The sequence below is a fragment of the Knufia obscura genome (genome assembly GCF_036327395.1).
Source record: "Knufia obscura strain CCFEE 5817 isolate CBS 148926 chromosome Unknown scaffold_14, whole genome shotgun sequence".
In the NCBI taxonomy this organism is placed as follows: domain Eukaryota; kingdom Fungi; phylum Ascomycota; class Eurotiomycetes; order Chaetothyriales; family Trichomeriaceae; genus Knufia; species Knufia obscura.
This window is the reverse complement of record NW_027042700.1, coordinates 13,926-33,602: the sequence shown is the minus strand read 5'-3', so window position 1 is coordinate 33,602 and position 19,677 is coordinate 13,926. Positions and strand designations below refer to the sequence as shown.

Below are 19,677 nucleotides of genomic sequence, written 5' to 3'. Positions count from 1 at the left end.
TTCACTCGTTGAACTAACCAGTGTAGTGATATGTGCAACTACGACCTAGCTGATAGATTGCACACTTTACAATAGTAGCAACAACAATCGCTCCTTTCACAAATGCATAACGGCCATGGCGATTACCTCGAGTCGACCTAGCCTGCGCAAGACGACTCGTCGGCAAAAGAAGTCGTATCGTGAACTAGACTTCGAATCTGATAGTGACTTCGGTAGTCCTCCACCACGGCGAGCACAACCACTGCGAGCCAGTCGTCGTTTGCGCGATGCCTACGCCGACGACGACACATCCAGCGACTCGGCCTCAGATACAGATAGTGTTGCGCCACCACAGCCAATCCGTCGAATCCAAGTCAACGTCCCCCTCAAGCGCAAAACTCGATCGACAGTGCCTGTGAAGAATACTGTATTCAAGGGCTTCAAGCGACAGAAGACGGCCCACAATGCTTCTACTAAAGATGCGCCTACTGAAAAAGACAAATCGATCCCAGGCGTAACCACTCCCATCCCTTCAAAGTCCTGTCGAGTCCCACCTTGGCAGAATCTCGAGTATCAGATCTTGCTTAAGGTCATGCAATATGCTGCACTTCCACTGTACACTGGTGCATCAAGAGACACAGGCTCGGTCAGATGGCTGCTGAACACCTCCGAGCTCTCAACTTCTTTCCACGACGCATGCATCGGCGCACTGATGTACAATCCCCCACTGTTCCCAGCTCATCGTGCTCACTGGTTGGCGGACCTTCTCAAGGCATCTGCTAGAGACTACGATAGTCAGCCTACCTCACCACAGTCCGCAGGCGGGGTAGAGGATGCTTCACTATCGGCTGTGCCAATCCACAACCGCTGCATATCTCTTGACTACCGAAAGAAGATCAAGTCCCTGGACATCGAAGTCAAGCAGATCCTCATCAAGAAGGCTGGTATCGACCTGATAGACCTCTTGCAGTACACACCCCTTCTCAGACACCTGCGGCTGTATCACAACCATGACAGTTTGGCAGACAAGTATCTCTGGGCAACACCGGCCAACTCTCGCTCTCACGATCGTTGGTCCTATGGCTCGCTTTTCGATGCTCTAGAACGCAACGAAATCGAACTACACTCTTTTGAGTGGAATGGCCGCTTCCTCAAAGATGATCCAGCCTTGAACCTTTTCTCTAAATTCCAGATTCATAGCAACTGCCTTCGCAAATTGCGGTCCATTACCTTGCGCAATTTCATACTGCCGCGCGCTGAGAAGCTCGTCGACTATGTCATCGGCACAGAAGTCAGGGACCCTGAGAAGAAGGACAATGCTGATGCACAAAGATTAGCAAGCTGGCGGAAGGCCATCGTCGATGCTCTTTCCTCCCTCCACGAGCTGAAAGAGCTGTCTATACATACATGCAACGTTTTTGACGACGCCACCATCGCCTCTCTGCCTGCAGGCCTGAAACATCTCACTATCTGCAACACACCTTTCATTAAGAGCGAAGGTCTTCAGAGATACTTGAGCGACTCAGGCGCGGCACTCACACAGCTTACACTCCACGGCAACCAATCTCTGAGTCTTGGCTTCATGTCTGCACTCGCCACTACCGCACCACATCTTCGAGAAGTAGACGTGGATCTGACGTACCATGACCCAACGTCATTTCGCGACACCGAACCGCTCTTCGACGAACTGCTTCCTGATGGTGCACCAACGTGGCCAAGTCCTCTTGAGATCATCTCCATTGGACCGCTACGAAACCTGAGTACCGACGATGCAGAAGCGTTCTTCCAGTCACTTGTCGACGCGGAACCCTCATTGCCCAGTCTCCGAGTCCTTAGCCTTCGCACTCTTCTGAAGAAAGCCTCTTGGCGGGACCGGGCGCAGATGAGAGGGAAGTGGGATTCGAAGCTCCATGAGACATTCCACATTAAGTACAACACAGCTGTCTCTGCTCCCTCACGAGCACCAGAGAAGAAAGAGAAGGGCAGAAAGAGCAGACGCATCATCAGCAACAATCAGACCCCTGAACCGCAAACAGAAGGTCGTGGTCGATGTCACACTGTCATTTTCGAAATCTCGGATCAACGTCCAGCGCAGGAACAATTTCGAGAAGCCGACTTCCTCGATTCTGAACCCGAAGGTGACGAAGAATGGAACGGGAAGGATGATGCGGTTGAAGCACCTCGGTATAGTAGCCGGAGGTATGCTTGGTAGAGTGTTACTGGGGAGTGCACAGACGATAGCATGATTCATGAGATAAAGTGACGAAGGGATGTGGATACTACGAGGGAATGTACAAACACCAGGAAGAAGCGTTGATCGAGGCAGACAACGATATTAGTCTTGTAAGCAGCAGTGCTTGTGCTTAGGAGCGACATCACCGGGTTTGATAAGGAATGGGCTAGGAGTTGGATAAACTGTACAATACCCTGAACATATGTTACAAAATAGTGTAAAGTATCACGAATGTCATTGGTGTCAATGTCGTGAGACTTCTTGTCAGGCTATCTTTAACGTAGCTTGAACTTCGCGTCCACCACAGGAAGGGTATGCAAAACAGTAACGCAAAGGACCAAGAGTCAGTGAGCGCCGTGGCGAGATATCGGATGTGCAATGGTATTGAAGAGCACTCATGAATTTTGTTTTCGAGGTTAATAGCCCGTTGCTTGGACTTTCGGGAGAGTGTTCGAGAGCTGAGACACGTCAATCGTGGCAGCTTACTACCGCTAAATGGTTTTATCATCTGTGGTTCACGGCGAACGTTGAGCAGGCGGCTGTAAATAAAGTCCTCGTAACCGACATATATGGCGTCAATGCGCAAGCCTCACCGGCTCGAGATTGGAGAAATCTCGGGTGAACCTCTCGAGGAAAGCTCCCGGTAGTTGCGACTGTGACGAACTCCCGTACTCCCAGGTCTAGATTTGCTTGTAGTCACGAGACGAGGCAGAATGTCCTCGAGCGCGTAATTCTGACTAGAAGAGCGCGAATCGAGCATGTGGTTGTCGTATGAATCCGGCGTGGTCGAGGCATCGTGGAAAGATTCAGTCGATCTGGCATTACACTGAGGACCTTTGCGCTCACTGTCCAGATCATCATACTCTGGAGTAAGCAGAGCTTCGCCTGGTTGCGTCCGAGATCCCAACGTGCTGGACAGCGAGTCGGGTACTTTCATAACGTCAGACACTTGCGCCTCTTTCAATGTTCGTAACATCCAGTCCAGCTTGCTCTGGGGCGTCTGATCGAGAAGCCTCCGGTTGAAGCAGATGAATAGCCAGTAATTCAGCAACCCACAAAGGACGACAAGACTCAGCACAGAACATACCACCACGCACAAACAGCTTATTTGGGCGGCTTCGACACGTACATCCAGCGTTCTCCATACTTTTGGATTCACAGGCCCTGTGATGTTGAAGTACAACGAACCACTCGTATCCTTCACAACCATGTATGCCTGGTATATCATTGCTAGCTCTTGTCCATCTACGGGAGTGACGACCATCGAATTTGTCGACAGGCGCCGCAGCCGGGTGCTAAAGAGCTGCGAATATACTCGCGCCATATCGGTGAACCTGTGAACGTATGGATATGCGCCCCACGTCTGCATGTCATCCGTCGAGCCGCCCGATATATCTCGATGAGGCTGCAAGTGGCAGAGGCATATTCGGCGCCTCCGATTGGACCCTCACGATACAAACAGTCAGAAGTATCGTCGCGTTCTCTCAGACCGTCTCTCAGGTGAATCGACACAATCCGCATGCGATAGTCCGTCACTGACTCTTGGTCATGCCTGTGCGGCCCCTCGACCCCGAACGCAGAGATCAGCGCATCGCTCCAGATATCATCGTCATTGCTCCAACCAAGATGAGAATAACCGAGTCCGCCAATTTCAAGGTCCTGAGTCCAGTCCCACCAGTTGTCTCTCATCCATGGCCACTGGGACCATAAGCTTTGCGTACAGCTGTCGCTCATTGAAGTGTTTGGTATAATTGTGGTTGTATTGTATTCGCACTCCATCGCCCAGCTACTGTTCCATTGTGCAGCATTGTATACCCATCCACTTTCGGGATCCGGCCAAAATTCCAGTAATTGGTTCTGCAGCACTCCAGCTCTCCGGAGATCTTGCATGACTGCATCAATGTCCATGGCATCGTAGACGATATATTCTGTATCTCGGCGCGCAAGGCTGCCAATTACTTCGCGCTGTACAGTAGTGATGGTGTTGCGCGTCGAAAACCGAGCGATGAAACCAGATCCCATGGTGCATAGCGTCAATGCTAGAACCGAAACGCACTGTACCAGTAGCCCTCGGTACCGTGCCTCAAACAGTTCCTGTCGCAGCAACCAGATAACATCAATTGTTTCGCCTACAGTATTGAGGGATAGTAACCGGTGTGCCGGGACGTCCTTCTGCTTCGTGACATCGCGTGCAGCAGTAACCCAGAAATGCCGGACAAGCACAAAGACTGCAGCTGCACAGAGGATGGCGATTATGACGTTGAGGCCGGCTTGGACATCTTGTAGCTTCCAGTCCACGGGGAGGGTGATCCAGCGGTTGGCCGGCATGCGTGTTGATACTGGGATGGTGGGATCCTATGTCAGTAGTTGATGTTGTATGCAGTGATTATATCCAGGTTTCGAGGAATTGACCTCATCTCAATCATGTGTGCTCTCCTGATGATCCGGTCGTTGAAGGTAAGATGGCGGCATAGCGGCCACTTCTGGGGTCCAGTGAGAGGGGAAGCTCAATGACCCATGCAACGAGGGCGGCCGTGGACTCGTAAACTTGTGGCGGATCTTGAGACCTGACGAGGTTCAGAGAGTCCGCTTGATGTCGGACATAGACCTAAGCGTCGGTCTTGTGATGTGAGGATGAGATTGAATCGAGCGGAAGGCTGCAGTCACGTGGCACAAGGGAAGTTTGAACAGCAAATCGAAACATACCTGGTATCGCGTAGGGCGCACAACCGCTATCTCGGCCTCGATCGTGACACGATATGTTGAGCACCTCATGTTCCTTGAGGCTTGGTTGAAGCAATGCAACGCATGTGCAACTCCACTAGAGCTGAAGAAGTCTTGCTGGGGTACGAGAAACTCGCTGAACATACAACTAATTTTATACAGCTCTATGAACTCCATCGTGGCCGCAACAAGGATTTGCTTGGCTGTATCGATTAAACTTTCAGCCCAATCTCCTCTGCCCATGGCCTGTGAACACGTTAGCATGTCGTACAAAACTGACAAGTTTGAAGATGACTTACAGCACGAAAAGGTCGCCTACTGACGATACCGACGCCCTCTGATCGAGTAATGATTTGGCAGCCTGTAGCAGAGATTAGCATGCTGTCCCATAATATGTCCGACGTGGGCAGAACTTACGGATTTAACTTGATCTGCTGTGACCTTGCCAATTCTCTGACCGAGCTCGTCGATCTGGTATGGCTGCTTATTCGAGATGAGACCCATACCAGTAGCTTCAAGACCAGCCTGTGTCTGCTGACCGGCCTCGAGTGCTCGGAACTTAGCAAGTGCAGTAGCCTTTGTGATATCCTCATCCGACACATTGCCAGACGCGACACTCTTGAGAGCGTCAACAACAGCCTTCGAAGCCTTCGCGATATCCGAGCCCTTGCCGGTGATTGTGACAGTGAGGAGGCCGGCGTCAGTGTATGCCTGGTTGACAGTCGAGACATGCGCCAACGGGAAGTCGGCCGCAGCCTTGGACAGCAGAGAGAAACCAGGGGACCACTTGATAGAGCTCTCACCTCCGAGAAGAGCAGCAAGAACTTGAAGTTCAGGTTTGAAAGATTGACCAGACGTGAAGGAGCTGGAACCAGGGAAAGCAAGGATCATGACGTTGCCAGAACCGTGTGCAATTCTCTCTTCACCACCAAAGTACTTTGTTGGCTTTTCCTCAAGTTTGTAGACTGCGCTCGCAGTCTTTGTGTCCTGGAAGAACTCCTTGACCCATTTTGCGAGAGACTGGTGATCGGCACCGTTGGCAACGACTGCGATGTTACTTCGGGCGTAGGCAGCTTCGGAGAAGTCGGCGATAGATTGAGCGTCGAGGTACTTCTGGAAGGGCGAGGAAGAGGTAGCATGCACTGGCGTACCGAGTCCGCGATGGAATGCGACACCATGAACCGAGTTCGAGGCCAGATTGATGGGAGATGCGAGCAATCCTTTCTGATCCAATTTCATGACATGTACGACCTCCTCATTCAGCTCATGTGTAGTATACTTTGTTTTCGATATGACCTCCGCAAGAAGTTCGGTGAAGTAGGGAAGGTCTTCTTTCATGAATCGAGCGCGCAGGACAAGGTTCTCTCGGTTGTGGTATGCGCTCAGTTCACCCCCCAACAGTTCCGATTCTCGGGTGATTCGGAGGGCAGACCGCTTCATTGTCGCCTATTCGCATGATTAGTATCGCCCTCCATGCCTTCTGTATGCCGTCCCTTACCTTGTACGCAAACTTCTCAAGAGCATCGGAGAGACCAGGTGCCGGCTGGTACCGGGAGCCAGCTCTCGCAACGACAGCTAGTGTCGTTGTAGCTGTCGGTAGATCTCTGCTAGCATATTGCACACTATGAGCCTCTCCCTGTTCATACTGAAAGCTTCCAGATGCTGCTGCCGCAAGACCTCGTTTTTGTGTTATTTGCCGGAGTGGTTGTTGGGCAGCTCGTAGAGCTCGAGGAGCCACCGCCACAGGAGACACCATGGTAACTGAGAGGTTGGGGTGGAGGTGAAAGGAGTGTACGGCGTGTGAACAGAGTTGAGAACGAGCTTCATCCGACGAAAGATGTTCCTGTCGCAGCTTCAACTCCAGCAACGCTAGCGCAGATATGGTATAGCCGCCAAGTAGAAATGCGTTTTTGGTTACAATGCTCGCACTTCGATGTATTCTGTGGTCACAAAGCGCATCCGCCTTTTTCTTTTTGACCAATGACTGGTTTCCGATTTTCTTCTTGACCACTTTCTAATATGTAAGGGAAGATGACTACCTCGCCGGTGAGCACTGCTCGATACCTGCATGTCATCTTTGACTGACCAGTAGCAGGCATTTCAACATCTTTGTTGCGGTTTGGTGGAAGACTATTATGGTGATTTCTACCGAACGATTTTTGAAACTCTGGCTTTCGGCGGCAGACTGAGCGCTCCCCAAGTCGCCCAGAAATGTCACCTACCACTTCGCCAGGCTAGGTCCGGTCTTGCAGGTCTGGTCCAACTGCGGCTAGTCCATCATCATACTCCGCGAGATGCGCAAACCATTTACTCTGCCAACCTGAACAAGGCTTACGACGTGATACGAACGGGACGTCTCATTGAAGCAGCACGAGAACAACACGGGGACACTGCAGCAGAGATCGTTGCAACCGCCTGTGACTTAGGCTTTGCCACCATCAGCGAACTTCGAGATCGGATACTGTGCGAAGATGAGCCAGCCGAGACAGTCGCATCACTAGAGCAGCTCATCGATGATCTTCTGGAAGACCATTACCTCATTCGGCTGCGGAAAGCACATTTTGGCGAAGCGCACGATGTTCGAAGAGAAGTGGAGCTGAATCTGCTTTCCCCACAAGCAATCGCTAAGTTGACAGGAACAAAAGCTAAAGCCGAGCACGCTTTGAATGTCGAGCGTGGATACGACGAGCTTGTCCATACGTCCAGAGCTGAGAACGGCCTCGTGAACAACGACTATGTGAAGCAGGTCAGGGAGAAGCAGTCAAACGGTGTGAATGGTGCAGCAACAAATGGTCAATTAGCACGGCTCGCAACACTCCTACAGCCAAATCCACACAAAATTGTGGCGCTAGCACAAAGCACTCTGGTCGCGGACCTTGCACGAAAGATGCATGGTAAGCGGGCAGCAGCGGTGCTGGCATGCGCTGTGCGTCAAACAGCTGATCCAGACGCGTGGTCTAAGCTTGGACCTACGCATGCTTATGATGTGCATGTGCCTCAACTACGCGATGGCGTCAACGCCGAAGCTCGAAGGAGGTCTGAAAACGAGGCCAAGCAAGTCAATGGTAGGGTCAATGGGCATTCACACCATGATGACGATGAAGAACTGGCAGATGGCGATGTCGATCGCGAGCTCATGTTCCTTACAGAAAGCGCATTCCATTTCTTGCAAGGTCAATCACGGCAGTGGTACATTGAGAAGGGCACATTCGACGACTGGGTCCGTAAAGAAGAAACGTTGCGCGTGATGGACAGCAGACTCGAGCCGCCAGCGCCACGGATATTGCGGATCCTCATCGACAAAGGTAAACTCGAAGAACGAACATTGCAGGAGATAGGTCTGCTTGGTGCAAAGGAGCTTCGACAGTGCTTGTCCTTGCTCAAGCAGATGGGATACCTCGATTTGCAAGAAGTACCGCGAAACCCGCAGCGGATGCCAAATCAAACTGTTTTCTTATGGTCGCATGAAGCAGGAAGAGTGCAGAGCTTGGCACTTGACAGCGTCTACGCCACGATCGGCAAGTTGGTGCAACTGCTCAAGCTGGAACGGGAGAAGATGGCAGGCACTTTAGCGAAAACAGAGAGAGAAGATGTAAGAGGGAAGGAAGAGGAAATGCTGGCACCGGCTGAATTCACTTTGTTGCAGAGGTTTCGACGGACGGAAGCATGGATTTGGGATGAGATACATCGGCTTGATTCGACGGTGGCTATATTGAGGGACAGTTGACCCCTTTTCGTCAGGTCTCGTCATATCACAGTCATTGAGCTCTGTTGTTGTCCTCCGGAACGTGAGCGGCCAGATCTTGCCAATTCCAGATTGCTCATATTCAAAACAACAACATGAAAATGATCCATTCAGAAGGACACGCCTTGTTTCTCCGACACCCATGCCTTGCTGGTGCATCTGTCTTCGCATGTTTGAGTATCTTGCTATTGATAGTAGGATTAAGGCCTCTTAGGAGATGTAAGTCGTGTTGTTCAGCCCAGAAACCGCTTGATACCCGTGATGAATTACTTCAGTGTCCGAGGCTTAGCTGCAATGCCCACAACCTTAGAACAATCCATATCAATTCATATCTGATTATCTGCCTGCGACGTGCCAAACCAATCATGAAATCTCAAACGCACGGCTGATATTATCGCTAGGGATAAAGTCAACCTATCTTCAAAATTTTTGTACTTTTGGGCGTGAGGTCAAAAGAGTTTCCATGTCCTGCATTCCTTTGTCATCTCTAATCGCGGACTACGTGTGTCAGAAACGATACACACTCGGGGATTGCATGGCGGAGAAAGTGCAGTGCTCGGCAATTAATGAAATTGAAGTGAAGTAAAGGACGTCAAGATCACGTGTATGTACGGAGCCTTGTGTAAAGCCTCGTCTTGGCTGCGGTCGTGTCTGCAGCTTCCGGGCCAGGGTTGATGCACATGAACTGAGCTCTTACCTGAACCAGCAATACAGAACACTCTCCTTACCAAGATCTCGTTCGCCCGACAGACAAGATGGCATTCGCCTGGAAAGCTGCAGGCATCACGTACGGATCCCACTTCCAGCGCGACCCTTTTCCAAGCTAACGAAGTGCAGCTACAACCGATACCTTGCGATCGCAGCTCGAGTTGTCCGAAGATCTTTGAAGGAGGGACCAAGATTACAAGCTGAACGAAGAGGAGAAATGGATCTCAGGTTCGCCAAGTGGCAGGTCAGTACATCACAACCAGCAGTAGCACGATTCTGACGAAACGCAGAACGGCAAGCAAGGCGAGAACAAGAACTTGGGAGACGCAAACGCTTCGGCAATGGCTGAGCACGCAAAGGCAGAATAGACTGGAACAATGGCACAAACACACACCGAAAAGAACATGATTTCGCGAGTATTGTAAACACTGTACATATACAGCATGAGAGGTCAATTTCTGCCAATCAGAAAGCTGCTCTGAGCTGCTGCGAGTGAACCACTGATTCCGACATCCTTACAAAATTCATGTTTGTGCTCTGAACCCACTTTCATTTCGGACAACACTCTCCCATGCGGCACGAGCCTGCCAAATGCAGAACCCAGTCGCAGCTGCCTTCGAAACCAAGTCACTGACGTCTGCCAAATTTGTTGAGATGCGCATCCCAGGAAGACGAGCCCGCCGAAGCCAAGCAATATCACAATGAATATACAAGACATTACAGCCCAATTTCACTCGGCAGCGAGAAGCATGTACAACTCAAATCGCACGATCCGGTGCTGATAATTGGCAGGCATCGTCCCGGGGACGCTGGTCAAAGATGATCACTTCTCACTCTTCGAGGCCGTCGGGGCCCTCGAGGTCAGCATGTCTTTCAATGCATGACAGCACAAGCTGATGTGTTATAGATCGGTGATCGCAAGATGGATAGCGGCGCTCTCGAGCCGGGAGAGACACTCGACGAAGATTTCGACATAGAGGAGGACTTCCTGCCCGAAGAGCTGATATGGCTGATGGATGAGATGCTCAACCGAGAGGTTTGTCCACAGCTCAAACACTGCTCTTTGTTCTCACATCTTGCAGGTCGCTTGGCTAATGGGCTACCCGTTGTCCCAAACACTATTCACCTCGATCCACATTGACCGACTGCTGTGGCCGGACCCGAAGTCTCTAGATGAAAGCACCTTCATTCGTGGTCGCGCGCTGACCGAGCTTTCCTTGTCACACAAGGTCCTCCGAGCTTATTGCCTCCTGCTAATCAAGATCTGTGACTGTGTTCTCAGTATAGTCACATCGCAGCATTATTACGAGGCAAGTCACAATACCAGATCGGCGAGCGAGCTTCTGACAGCAGATAGGAAGAAGACTTTACCACCCAGCTTTTCAACAGAGAGCTCCTTCATCGCTTCTCCGCTGAAAGCATATCCGACATCGCCACCGAAGCCATCGAAGCTCTAGAAGAATCCGACCTCGACCTCAACCAGCAGAGCGCCATTTCCGCCCGCCTCAACTTCCGCAACGATGTCCTCGAAACCTTGATGCAGCATTCCATCGGCCAAACTCCTCCCTCGTCCTTGTTCTCGTTTATACATGACTCGCTCAAGGAGACACAAAACACGCACCACCTTGGCGTCGTGGTTCCAGGAGCATTCAGCACGAAGCTGCAAAGACGGTTGGCAAGCACAGTGCCACCCCGACCTATGGTGACAGTATCGATGGACGAGGCTTGGAATTTCTGGCATCAGATGCTTGACGATTGCAAGAATGTCTTCTCCGTTCAACAAGCAACTCACGGTCAAGACCTCATTACAGCCTATCAGATATTTGCCTACAGTTCACCACAGCCTTCGACATATCCTCGAGCTTTGTTGCAGTTGTTCCTCAACTTTGAAGGGAGGGTCGCGAATCGCAACGAGCCTGTGTACTTCCTCGAGGAAGATCTCCAATCACTGACCTTGCCGGCATCCCAGCTGCTGACTATATCAGATAACGCTTGTGGTAGGCTTCATAATGGCAATCAGCAAGTCGCAGACTGTATGCGCCGCTTCGTCGACCAGTTCGAGCAGACTTTCATCAATGTTTACCGCGCACTCTGTCTCAATAGCTGTCGCATCCGCAGAACATTCTGCCATGCGCTAGTGGAGTGGGACGTACTGCAAGGGCAAGTCGAAGAGCTGGACTCTACCATCCAAGAAGCTCTGCATGAAAGGCCTACACAATACTTGCCAGGGTCGCCACCAACGTATGCGTTCAGCTTGAGCAGCTGGGTCTATCATCACAAGCTCAACCTTCTGCGACTCACTATACAGATGGGCTTTGACCAGATGATCTACGCTCCACATGAGATGGCCGGCATGTATTGGTATCTCTCAACTGTCTGCGACATCCACCTTAGCCACCTCGAGCGAATTAGCCATTTTGTGACCGTGAAGGACACTGAGATGAAGCGCAGCTCGATGAATGCAGGTTCAAAATCGAAAGCAGCAGGCGAGTGCAAAGCAGCTCTTGACCGGCTGTACCGACAATACGCCTGGGTCAAAGCTACTCAGCTGCTTGCTGGCACGCTGCATGGCATCTTCGTTGTGCTGCAGCGACATGGTGTCTTCGTCCGGCAAGGTCCATTGTACTCGTCGGATCTTCTGCGCTACGAGATTCGGATGAAGCCCTTCCACCCTCTCTCGATACCACTGCCGCCTACTGCGGAGGACTTTGCTACACAGACCGATGTGCCTGATCTTACGACGGAGAAGCTGCTCGATCAAGCCACGACCATGGCTGCATCAGCAAAGAAGGCGTGGGAAGAAGTGTCTAGGACATCGTGGAATGTGTTTCCAAAAGGTGAGGAGGCATTAGTGCTGGATGAGAAGTGGAATGCGGATGTGAAAAGTTGTCTCAAGGCCGCTATCGCTGCAGGCCTATCTGTGCTGACGTTAAAGAAGGCAAACAACAATGAGGAATGGAGGGCCAGGGCGAGGAAGGAAGCAAGATTGCCTGGGCTTGAGGAGAAGGGCAGGTGGCATCCGTGGTGGATTGTGCCGCAGTTGCCCGCGGCTTGATGACTGTAAAGCGCGAGCTTAATGCTTCGCGAGAGATGTGTTGCTTGCCTCTATGTGCACTCCGTTCATTGGACGCCACACTATAACTTACGGAATTCGACCTTCTTCCTCGATTGTTCCATGAGGGATATACACATCTCAACTGCACCCTGCCAATGCGATTGCAATTCCACCAAGAATCATCCCTCGTTCTCCTTTCCCCAACTCTCCATCATACACCTGCCAACAGGTATCAAGGCTTTGCTGTCATCTCAGCTGAATTGTTCTGGATGTTGCGCTCCCCTACCTGTCCAGCCTAGGTGCTGGAACCTGCAAGAAACATAGCATTCGTTCTCTTAGCGTACTGCTTGGTTGCTGCAGCACTTGTGCCGTGATCGGTGCCCGAGGCGGTTCGCAGCAGTGTCTATGAAAATTGATGCCATGTTTGCATTGAAGCTGAAGACGAAGGACTTCAAGAAATGGAAGGCTACGGAGGGTGGTCAGGGTTTGCACATTGAGTTTATGAAGATGCAACGGTCGAGAACAGTGTTCAATGAACGGAAGAGCAGTGTGACAGGCATGGACTTGCGTTACCTGCTCCATCGAGTGTACCTCCTCCCGAGCTCGGGACGTGGCAGGCGACAGCGTATTTGATATGTAGGGGCAGGCAAGGAGTACAGTCAGCTCTGGACGGCTACGCAAGTAGAGACCAAAGGCGCAGTTACGGTCAAGTTTCCTTATCGATAGCACTGCCGTGAACTTTTTCTGTCGCAAACTTGAACCAGTTCGACCGAGAACTTGCGCTGCGCATCAAGGTACTTCGCAAGCTACTTTCTGGTTCATTTGCTGCAACTTCTTTTCCTACACACCTGAAGCAGCCGCAGGTTATGGCGTCAATTTACAAGCGCGCCACAAAAGCGCAACTCGAACCAGAAGCATCAGACGAGTCAGACATGAGCGATTCCTCTTCGTCAAGCAGCGGCACAGTCCGTGGTGACGAAGACCTGGCCGAAGACGAAGACCTGAAGCCAATCACACCCTTCTCCTCCTCCCCTCCACCGAGTAACCAACAAGCAGAAGCCGCCGAGCTTCGAAAGCTGAAACAGATCCCAACCGAACTTCGCAATCGCATCCTCATGCTCACCTCGCGTGGAGTCTCCTTCCGGCACAGACATCTTCTCACCGACCTGTCTTCCTTCCTTCCTCACAGCTACAGAGACACGAAACTTGATACAAAGTCCTCGAACAACTACAACTCAGCACTCAACTCCCTCGCTGACCTGCACAACTGCAACTACGTCTTCTTCCTCGAGGCACGAAAGAACGCACAAGACCTCTACCTCTGGCTCGCGAAAGCGCCGAATGGCCCAACCCTCAAGTTTCACGTCGGAAACGTACACACCATGGCTGAGCTCGGATTCGGCGGCAATGTGCTGAAGGGCGGACGAGGACTTACGGTGTTTGACAAGAGCTTCGACGAGCAGTTGTGCGTAGGAGGAGATGAGAACAAAGCCCTGATCCGGGAGATGCTACGAGGTGTTTTCTGCGTGCCCAGCAAGGGTGTACGAGGTCTCAAGCCGTTCATCGATCGTGTGGTAGGCATTTATGGGCTGGATGGGAAGATCTGGATCCGAGTGTACGAGATAAGAGAGGGAAGCAAAGACAGCACGGAGGACAAGCTGGCAGGAATGGATGAGTTGGCTACGGGCATCAAGTTGGTTGAGGTTGGTCCTCGGCTCGTCCTCACCCCCATCGTCATTCTCGAAGGCAGCTTTGGTGGCCCAGTCATCTTTGAGAACAAAATGTATGTCAGCCCGAACATGGTTAGACGGGAAGCAAGGATGAAGAAGCAGGGAAGATATGCGCAGAGGACATTCGACAAGACTGATCGGACGAGGAAGATCAAGGATCTGGGACTGAACACTGGGGCAGAGCGGAAGAGAAGTGCTGTCGACAATCGGCGGTTGTTTGGATGAGATGCGCAAGAGTCATGTTGCATCAGAGACCATCATGAGTCACAGCTGTTGAACGCAACAGGACAGATGTCACGGTCTGAAGGTGTAATCTGATTATATTGACGAAAAGTTGTACGAAGAGAGAGTAAGCTAAGGTACAGAAGGTGGTCGCGCTATAAGAAGGCCACCGTTGGCGTCACGTGATATACAGCACTATAACAACAGAAGAGCAAGACACAAATCAACAATTGAGGCTGTGCCTTTGCTACGAGTATTTGCAGCACGGCTCGTGAACTACGGCTCAACTCGGTCGAGGCCTAAAGACGGGTCGGCCTGTCATGAAATGCACAATTCAATCTGAAGTCGCGCTGCGTGGGTTTTGTGGAATGAGAACGTGCAACCACATTCCTGGTTACCTTGCAGAAGAAGCAGTAATTACCACTTGGTAAACACGAGCTCGGGGTAAGGCTTGGATGGCGGAGTACATGCTTTACTATCGAACTGGGATCCTGTTTCACGATATCATCACATCAACACTGGAAGACTGCACTATCCGGAGCGTGCTCCGGGCATGAAGAAAGCGAACGAGATCCGCAGCCATGAGGATCAGCTGCATGGACGGGGAGACGATACCTTGGGCGGAGTGATAGCACAAAAGTATGCTCGTTGGCTGTGGCGCATGATGCACGGCACTGAGCTTCGGGAAGTTAGCAAGAGGAACATGTAACGTGAGGCGAGAACTAGATACCCCATACAAGACAATACCATGGTATTTGTGGTAGTAGCAGTCATCCAAATAATATGATTTGCATATCGAGGCAGTGATCATCCTGCCGAAGTCCTCGTTTATGCTATCAGTGCTTGTTCATGATGGTCTCCGCGTTGAGCATGTAGCGAACTCCGTAGAGTGTGAACCAACAGACAGTCGTTCCGTTGAGGCCTGCTCTTGATGAGAGTACTATCGAACGGTGGCCTATTGGTTAGGCAAGCTCGGCGACAAGAGATGTTGTCCGTCGTCAGCCATTTGAACTTGAGGTGCTCTGTGAATAAACCTGCTTCATGCACAATCCTCAACGCAATCGATCAAAGAGCAGGATCTCGAGTCGATGGTTGATTGCTTCCTTTGAGAAGTCCGAAGCACTGGGGCTTTCTGGGGCGGATGGTCTCACTGCTCGCACCGTTGAAGAATGGTGAGGAGGGAAAGAAGGCACAGAAGCAGAGCAGGTAGTGATAGTTAGATCAGCAATTGCAACGGAAGACGAGAGGCAGGTATTGGCATTGAGAACTGGTATCCGACATCCCCGTACCTCTACCCTACTGCCTGTCGTATACACACTCTCCTCTCAAGAACACACCCGTCCCTCCACCCCATCATCCCCACCCAACCACGCTCGTCCCTCGGCACTCGTGATCCCTGCCTCTCCATCCAACACCGCCCCTCTCACATCCGCCGGCGCCTCACCACGCTTGTAAAGCACAAGACTCCACGTATCGAGCCACGTCTGTCCATTGTCCCAGAACCATTCTCCTCCATCGCAGTGATTTGTGATGTAAGATTCAACATCAAGCCTTGTCACGGCATTCTCATGCATGTGGAGTATCTGCGCCGGATTGAGCTTCATCACGGACTGAATGGTGTAGTACTGTGATATCTCGTCTCCCCAACCTGTCATCTCGAGCTTACGGCGTTGTGGAATCGGGAGGTCTGCGCTTGATTGCCTTTTCAGGTCAGAGAAGTGGTTGTGGAAGAGGGAGGATGTGGAGGGTCTCGATTGCGCAAGGGCTTGGTTGGTGTACGCGTCTGGTGGCCAGGAGTTCCAGGATCGGAACTGGTTGTATGGTTGATGGAGGTGGTTGTAACGGACACCGCTGAAGTCGCAGTGTTGGTTGAATGAGCGCTGGGCTGCGCCGTCTGTGGGACAGAGATCGTCTGAAACGATGTTCTCGAGGATGGTGCGGAGGTCTTCGATTTCGATGAGTTCTTCTGCGGGTGTGTCAGTGCTTTGTCTCTTCGTGCGAATGTGGTATGAGGTTACCTGTTGTCCATGATCTGAGCAGTTGTGCCCTCTCCTCCACGATCTGCGGTATCTGCCTCGTGCTTCGCATGTAGTTTCTGTTCTGGAATGCCTCGCAGTACAGCCAGTATCTGTACACTGCCCTTCTCAATCTCCAGCTCTCGTCTATTGTCAAGCTTCTCCGCTCCAAGTAATTGTCCGCCCATCTTCTTGCCGGGTACAGCTCTTCGATCTTCTTTGCCACCGCGCCGACTCGTATCATCTGCCGGAGCAGGGCATAACTCTGTTGTGGCTTTCGTTTGATATGAGCTAGCTGACTCGCGTTGTACGTCAGAAGCTGCGTGATGTCCTCAAGCGGCCCAAATTCTCGTTCAGCTGCGGCGAAGAGTGTGGGTAGGCGGTTCGAGCTGCGGAGGTGGTGATTGAAGTGGTGTGATGTGAGACTGAGGTTGATGACATCGGAGATTGTGCTGAGAGAGTTGTAGATCTGAGAGAGGAGTTCGGAGGGGATGGTGGTCAGGGAAGCCATTGTTGGTTCAGTACTGGCTGTTTGGCGTGACAGACCGCGTGATGCGCTTGTTTGTGCGGGGAGGTGCTTGTTCCTAGAAGTTCTGCTTGCTGATCAAGGTATGCTGAGAGCCCTGGCGCTGAGTGTTCTCACTTCACTACCAGGAGAAAGATGTGTTGAGTTACAGATTGCACACCCCAGCGTTGGGGCTATACATGAGGACATCTTGGTGTTGAGGTTTCGATACCATCACCGCTCTGCTAGGCAGAGAGACGGGAAGACCATGCATTGTGACTGCCATACGATCCCGAATCGTGTGATGAACAAAATCAGAGAGATGCAGAAGGTTCGTGGTAGATAAGCACGATCCGACGACGCAACTGAGCGTCGTTAGAACTTCAATCAGCATGAATACGGTACTGCATAAAATTCTAAGGTGCAAGACGCGGCCACCTTGGCTCTTGTGGCTCTTGCTGGTATCTAGCTTTATGACAACAGCTTGCATCGTCGTCGCTAATCCCACCCATCGTTCTCCTGTCCTTCGCATCTATACAATCCCGTGTACACAAAGTTTGATCCCTTGTGGCGTGCATGGCATGCTGTCCAACAAACATTGCACTCGACCAGGCCGCCTCATACCTCCTCCTCCCAATCCGCAGCATCGAACAGTTGCTGAATATGTGCATGGAATTGATGGGTTGAACGGCTCCTCCCTACGATGTCGTAGTACAGCAGCACCTGCTCGAACTCCCGGCGTGACAGTCTTCCGCTGCTCGGCCTCATGGCATTCTTTGCAGCATACGCTTCGCACCTGCTGAGGACTTCAGGCATGTTATACGCTCGTGCGAACCACGCTTGCAGATACATGTCTACCCCATATTCCTCCTGTTGAATCCGTCCAATCACCGTTTTTGGTGACGTTAGTTGGACGGCGCCTCTCTCAATCGCTGGAAACATCGTCCTTGGTACCAGTAGGCCGTCATTTGCGGTCTGCCATTGAGCGCCGTAGAGCATGTCGACAGCCCGCACGAGCTGCTGAGATGAGCCATGGTAGATTGTGCCATGTCGATCATGTAGTAGATGAAGTTCTGCATTTCCAATGTCAGTTCGTGGGAAGTCTCTTTCTCTCTTGTCAGGCAGCATAGGCAGGATGTCTGTTCGCCCATCGATAACATCCCAGACCAACAGAGTGGTGATTGGAAAGAACGGCGGATCAGGGTTGTACCCATCTTGGAGCAACATATGGTGTTCTGCTGATTTGATCTGCTCGATATCGCCTGTAATGACAGTGCATGTCTCCAGTGCAGGGAAGATGCCAAGCGGCTGCGCGCGTGAATGTCAGCGGGCTGTTGCTTCGGCAAGAGCCGCCCTCTGGTCACTGGCTGGGAAGAAGCAGCGGTTCACAGTAAGTGATCTCAGATCGGGATACGGCGGGACCTCGAATGCTTCGTTCCTTGTCAGCATAGCTGTATCGTCAAGCCATTGCTGGGGTATGTTAGTGAGTGCTGTGAGCGTCACAGGTACAGACTTACCTGTCTTATATTTGCCGGCTCTCTCCTCCACGCTCTGAATGCGATCAATTCGGCATCGCCGAATGTCCAGTCATCCTCGCCGTAATCATTCCAGAAAGCGCCTTGATGACTATTCCAGTAATTGAAGGCTTGCATCTCTAAGGTGCTGACGTCCTGGTCCTTGACGTTCGGATCCGAAAGGAAGAAAGTGGTCGATAGAGTTCTCGCTCTTAGCCAAAGATGCTGTAACCTGGGCATCATTCGGCGAACAGCATTCGAAATCTTCCAATCGCCTGGCTTATCCGAGCCTCCGGTGTCGAGATACAAGCTCTTGCATGTTGTGGGCAGCGCGTCGATAATGTTGGCGAAGAACTTCTCGCTGACTTGAGAATTACAACATCGACACCAACACAGGCCCTTAGGCTCGTGAACGATGACCAGTGCGAAAGACCTGAGATCGCGAAGTGTGGTAGAAAGGATGTTGGCCAGTGCCGTTAGCTTGGTTGGAAACCGGTTCTGGGTAAGTTGATCGGGTATGTTCGTCGTGTTGATTTCGAGTCGATACTTCATGAAGTTTTTCGTATCTGCTACACAGTTGTCTGCGCACCAGCCCTCGTCCCCACAGTATTCGGTCTCTCGCATGCATGCCTGCAAGCTAGTCAGTGTCAATGGGTCTAACGTCCCAGTAGACCATTCGTCATTGATGATGATTGTCAAACTCTGAACTTTCGAAAAAGGCGCATGTGATGATGTCCACTCCCATAAGAAGGGTTCGACAGTGTGGTTATCAAGCTTTACGTGCTCCAGCAATACGGCTCGGCCGACACGTCTCAGCTTTTTGCAGGTTGCGAGTGCTTGCGCGGCAGTGTGGAAAGATGTCGAACCACGCAGATATCGAAGGATTGAGACAAGAAGCTCGTCGGCTAGATCAAGGAGTTGAGCCATTGTCAAGAGAACCGTGCGGCGTCAAGGTTATGGACACCCTGAAAGAGGTGGAGCGATACTCAACGACAGTGTAGCAAGAGTCGTTGATGGTAAGAGTCGGTATGGCGATATCAACTCCTTACGGCCACTGTTGAGGAATCACGCGTGGTGAAAGAACGCGTACCTGAGTGGTGAGGAAGTTACGACCCATCCTGAACATCTGCACGACTGCATCACTTCATCCTCGCTTCACTGCCATAGAAACTTTCGCTTACTCAGAATGTCCTCACGCCTAAGTGAACGGCGTCAATGAAATCGTGTCGTTGCGGCATCCAGCATCG

General features: G+C 51.5%; 7 protein-coding genes across 7 annotated transcripts; 4 read left to right on the top strand and 3 right to left on the bottom strand.

The window, feature by feature from the left end:
* Nucleotides 1-115: 115 nt before the first annotated feature.
* PMZ80_009541 (uncharacterized protein) lies at nucleotides 116-2,191 on the top strand (the record flags this gene model as incomplete). The annotated part of the gene is made up of 1 exon (XM_064877934.1): nucleotides 116-2,191. One exon carries the CDS (start codon nucleotides 116-118, stop codon nucleotides 2,189-2,191), a length of 2,076 nt encoding a protein of 691 aa, XP_064726042.1.
* A 2,957-nt stretch (nucleotides 2,192-5,148) lies between these two features.
* Nucleotides 5,149-6,692, bottom strand: QCR2 (ubiquinol-cytochrome c reductase core subunit 1; the record flags this gene model as incomplete). The annotated part of the gene is made up of 4 exons (XM_064877933.1): nucleotides 5,149-5,182; nucleotides 5,236-5,297; nucleotides 5,354-6,382; nucleotides 6,435-6,692. The coding sequence occupies 4 exons, from the start codon at nucleotides 6,690-6,692 to the stop codon at nucleotides 5,149-5,151; spliced, it is 1,383 nt and encodes a 460-aa protein (XP_064726041.1).
* A 275-nt stretch (nucleotides 6,693-6,967) lies between these two features.
* On the top strand, nucleotides 6,968-8,663 carry RPC82 (RNA polymerase III subunit C82; the record flags this gene model as incomplete). Its single annotated transcript, XM_064877932.1, has 2 exons — nucleotides 6,968-6,982; nucleotides 7,032-8,663. 2 exons carry the CDS (start codon nucleotides 6,968-6,970, stop codon nucleotides 8,661-8,663), a joined length of 1,647 nt encoding a protein of 548 aa, XP_064726040.1.
* A 773-nt stretch (nucleotides 8,664-9,436) lies between these two features.
* MAK10 (N-alpha-acetyltransferase, non-catalitic subunit) lies at nucleotides 9,437-12,444 on the top strand (the record flags this gene model as incomplete). Its single annotated transcript, XM_064877931.1, has 4 exons — nucleotides 9,437-9,468; nucleotides 9,519-9,633; nucleotides 10,297-10,425; nucleotides 10,747-12,444. 4 exons carry the CDS (start codon nucleotides 9,437-9,439, stop codon nucleotides 12,442-12,444), a joined length of 1,974 nt encoding a protein of 657 aa, XP_064726039.1.
* Nucleotides 12,445-13,310: 866 nt separating this feature from the next.
* BRX1 (Ribosome biogenesis protein brx1) lies at nucleotides 13,311-14,399 on the top strand (the record flags this gene model as incomplete). Its single annotated transcript, XM_064877930.1, has 1 exon — nucleotides 13,311-14,399. The coding sequence occupies one exon, from the start codon at nucleotides 13,311-13,313 to the stop codon at nucleotides 14,397-14,399; it is 1,089 nt and encodes a 362-aa protein (XP_064726038.1).
* A 1,322-nt stretch (nucleotides 14,400-15,721) lies between these two features.
* On the bottom strand, nucleotides 15,722-16,922 carry PMZ80_009536 (uncharacterized protein; the record flags this gene model as incomplete). Its single annotated transcript, XM_064877929.1, has 2 exons — nucleotides 15,722-16,362; nucleotides 16,415-16,922. 2 exons carry the CDS (start codon nucleotides 16,920-16,922, stop codon nucleotides 15,722-15,724), a joined length of 1,149 nt encoding a protein of 382 aa, XP_064726037.1.
* A 612-nt stretch (nucleotides 16,923-17,534) lies between these two features.
* Nucleotides 17,535-19,357, bottom strand: PMZ80_009535 (uncharacterized protein; the record flags this gene model as incomplete). The annotated part of the gene is made up of 3 exons (XM_064877928.1): nucleotides 17,535-18,224; nucleotides 18,306-18,386; nucleotides 18,434-19,357. 3 exons carry the CDS (start codon nucleotides 19,355-19,357, stop codon nucleotides 17,535-17,537), a joined length of 1,695 nt encoding a protein of 564 aa, XP_064726036.1.
* Between the last annotated feature and the right edge of the window lie 320 nt (nucleotides 19,358-19,677).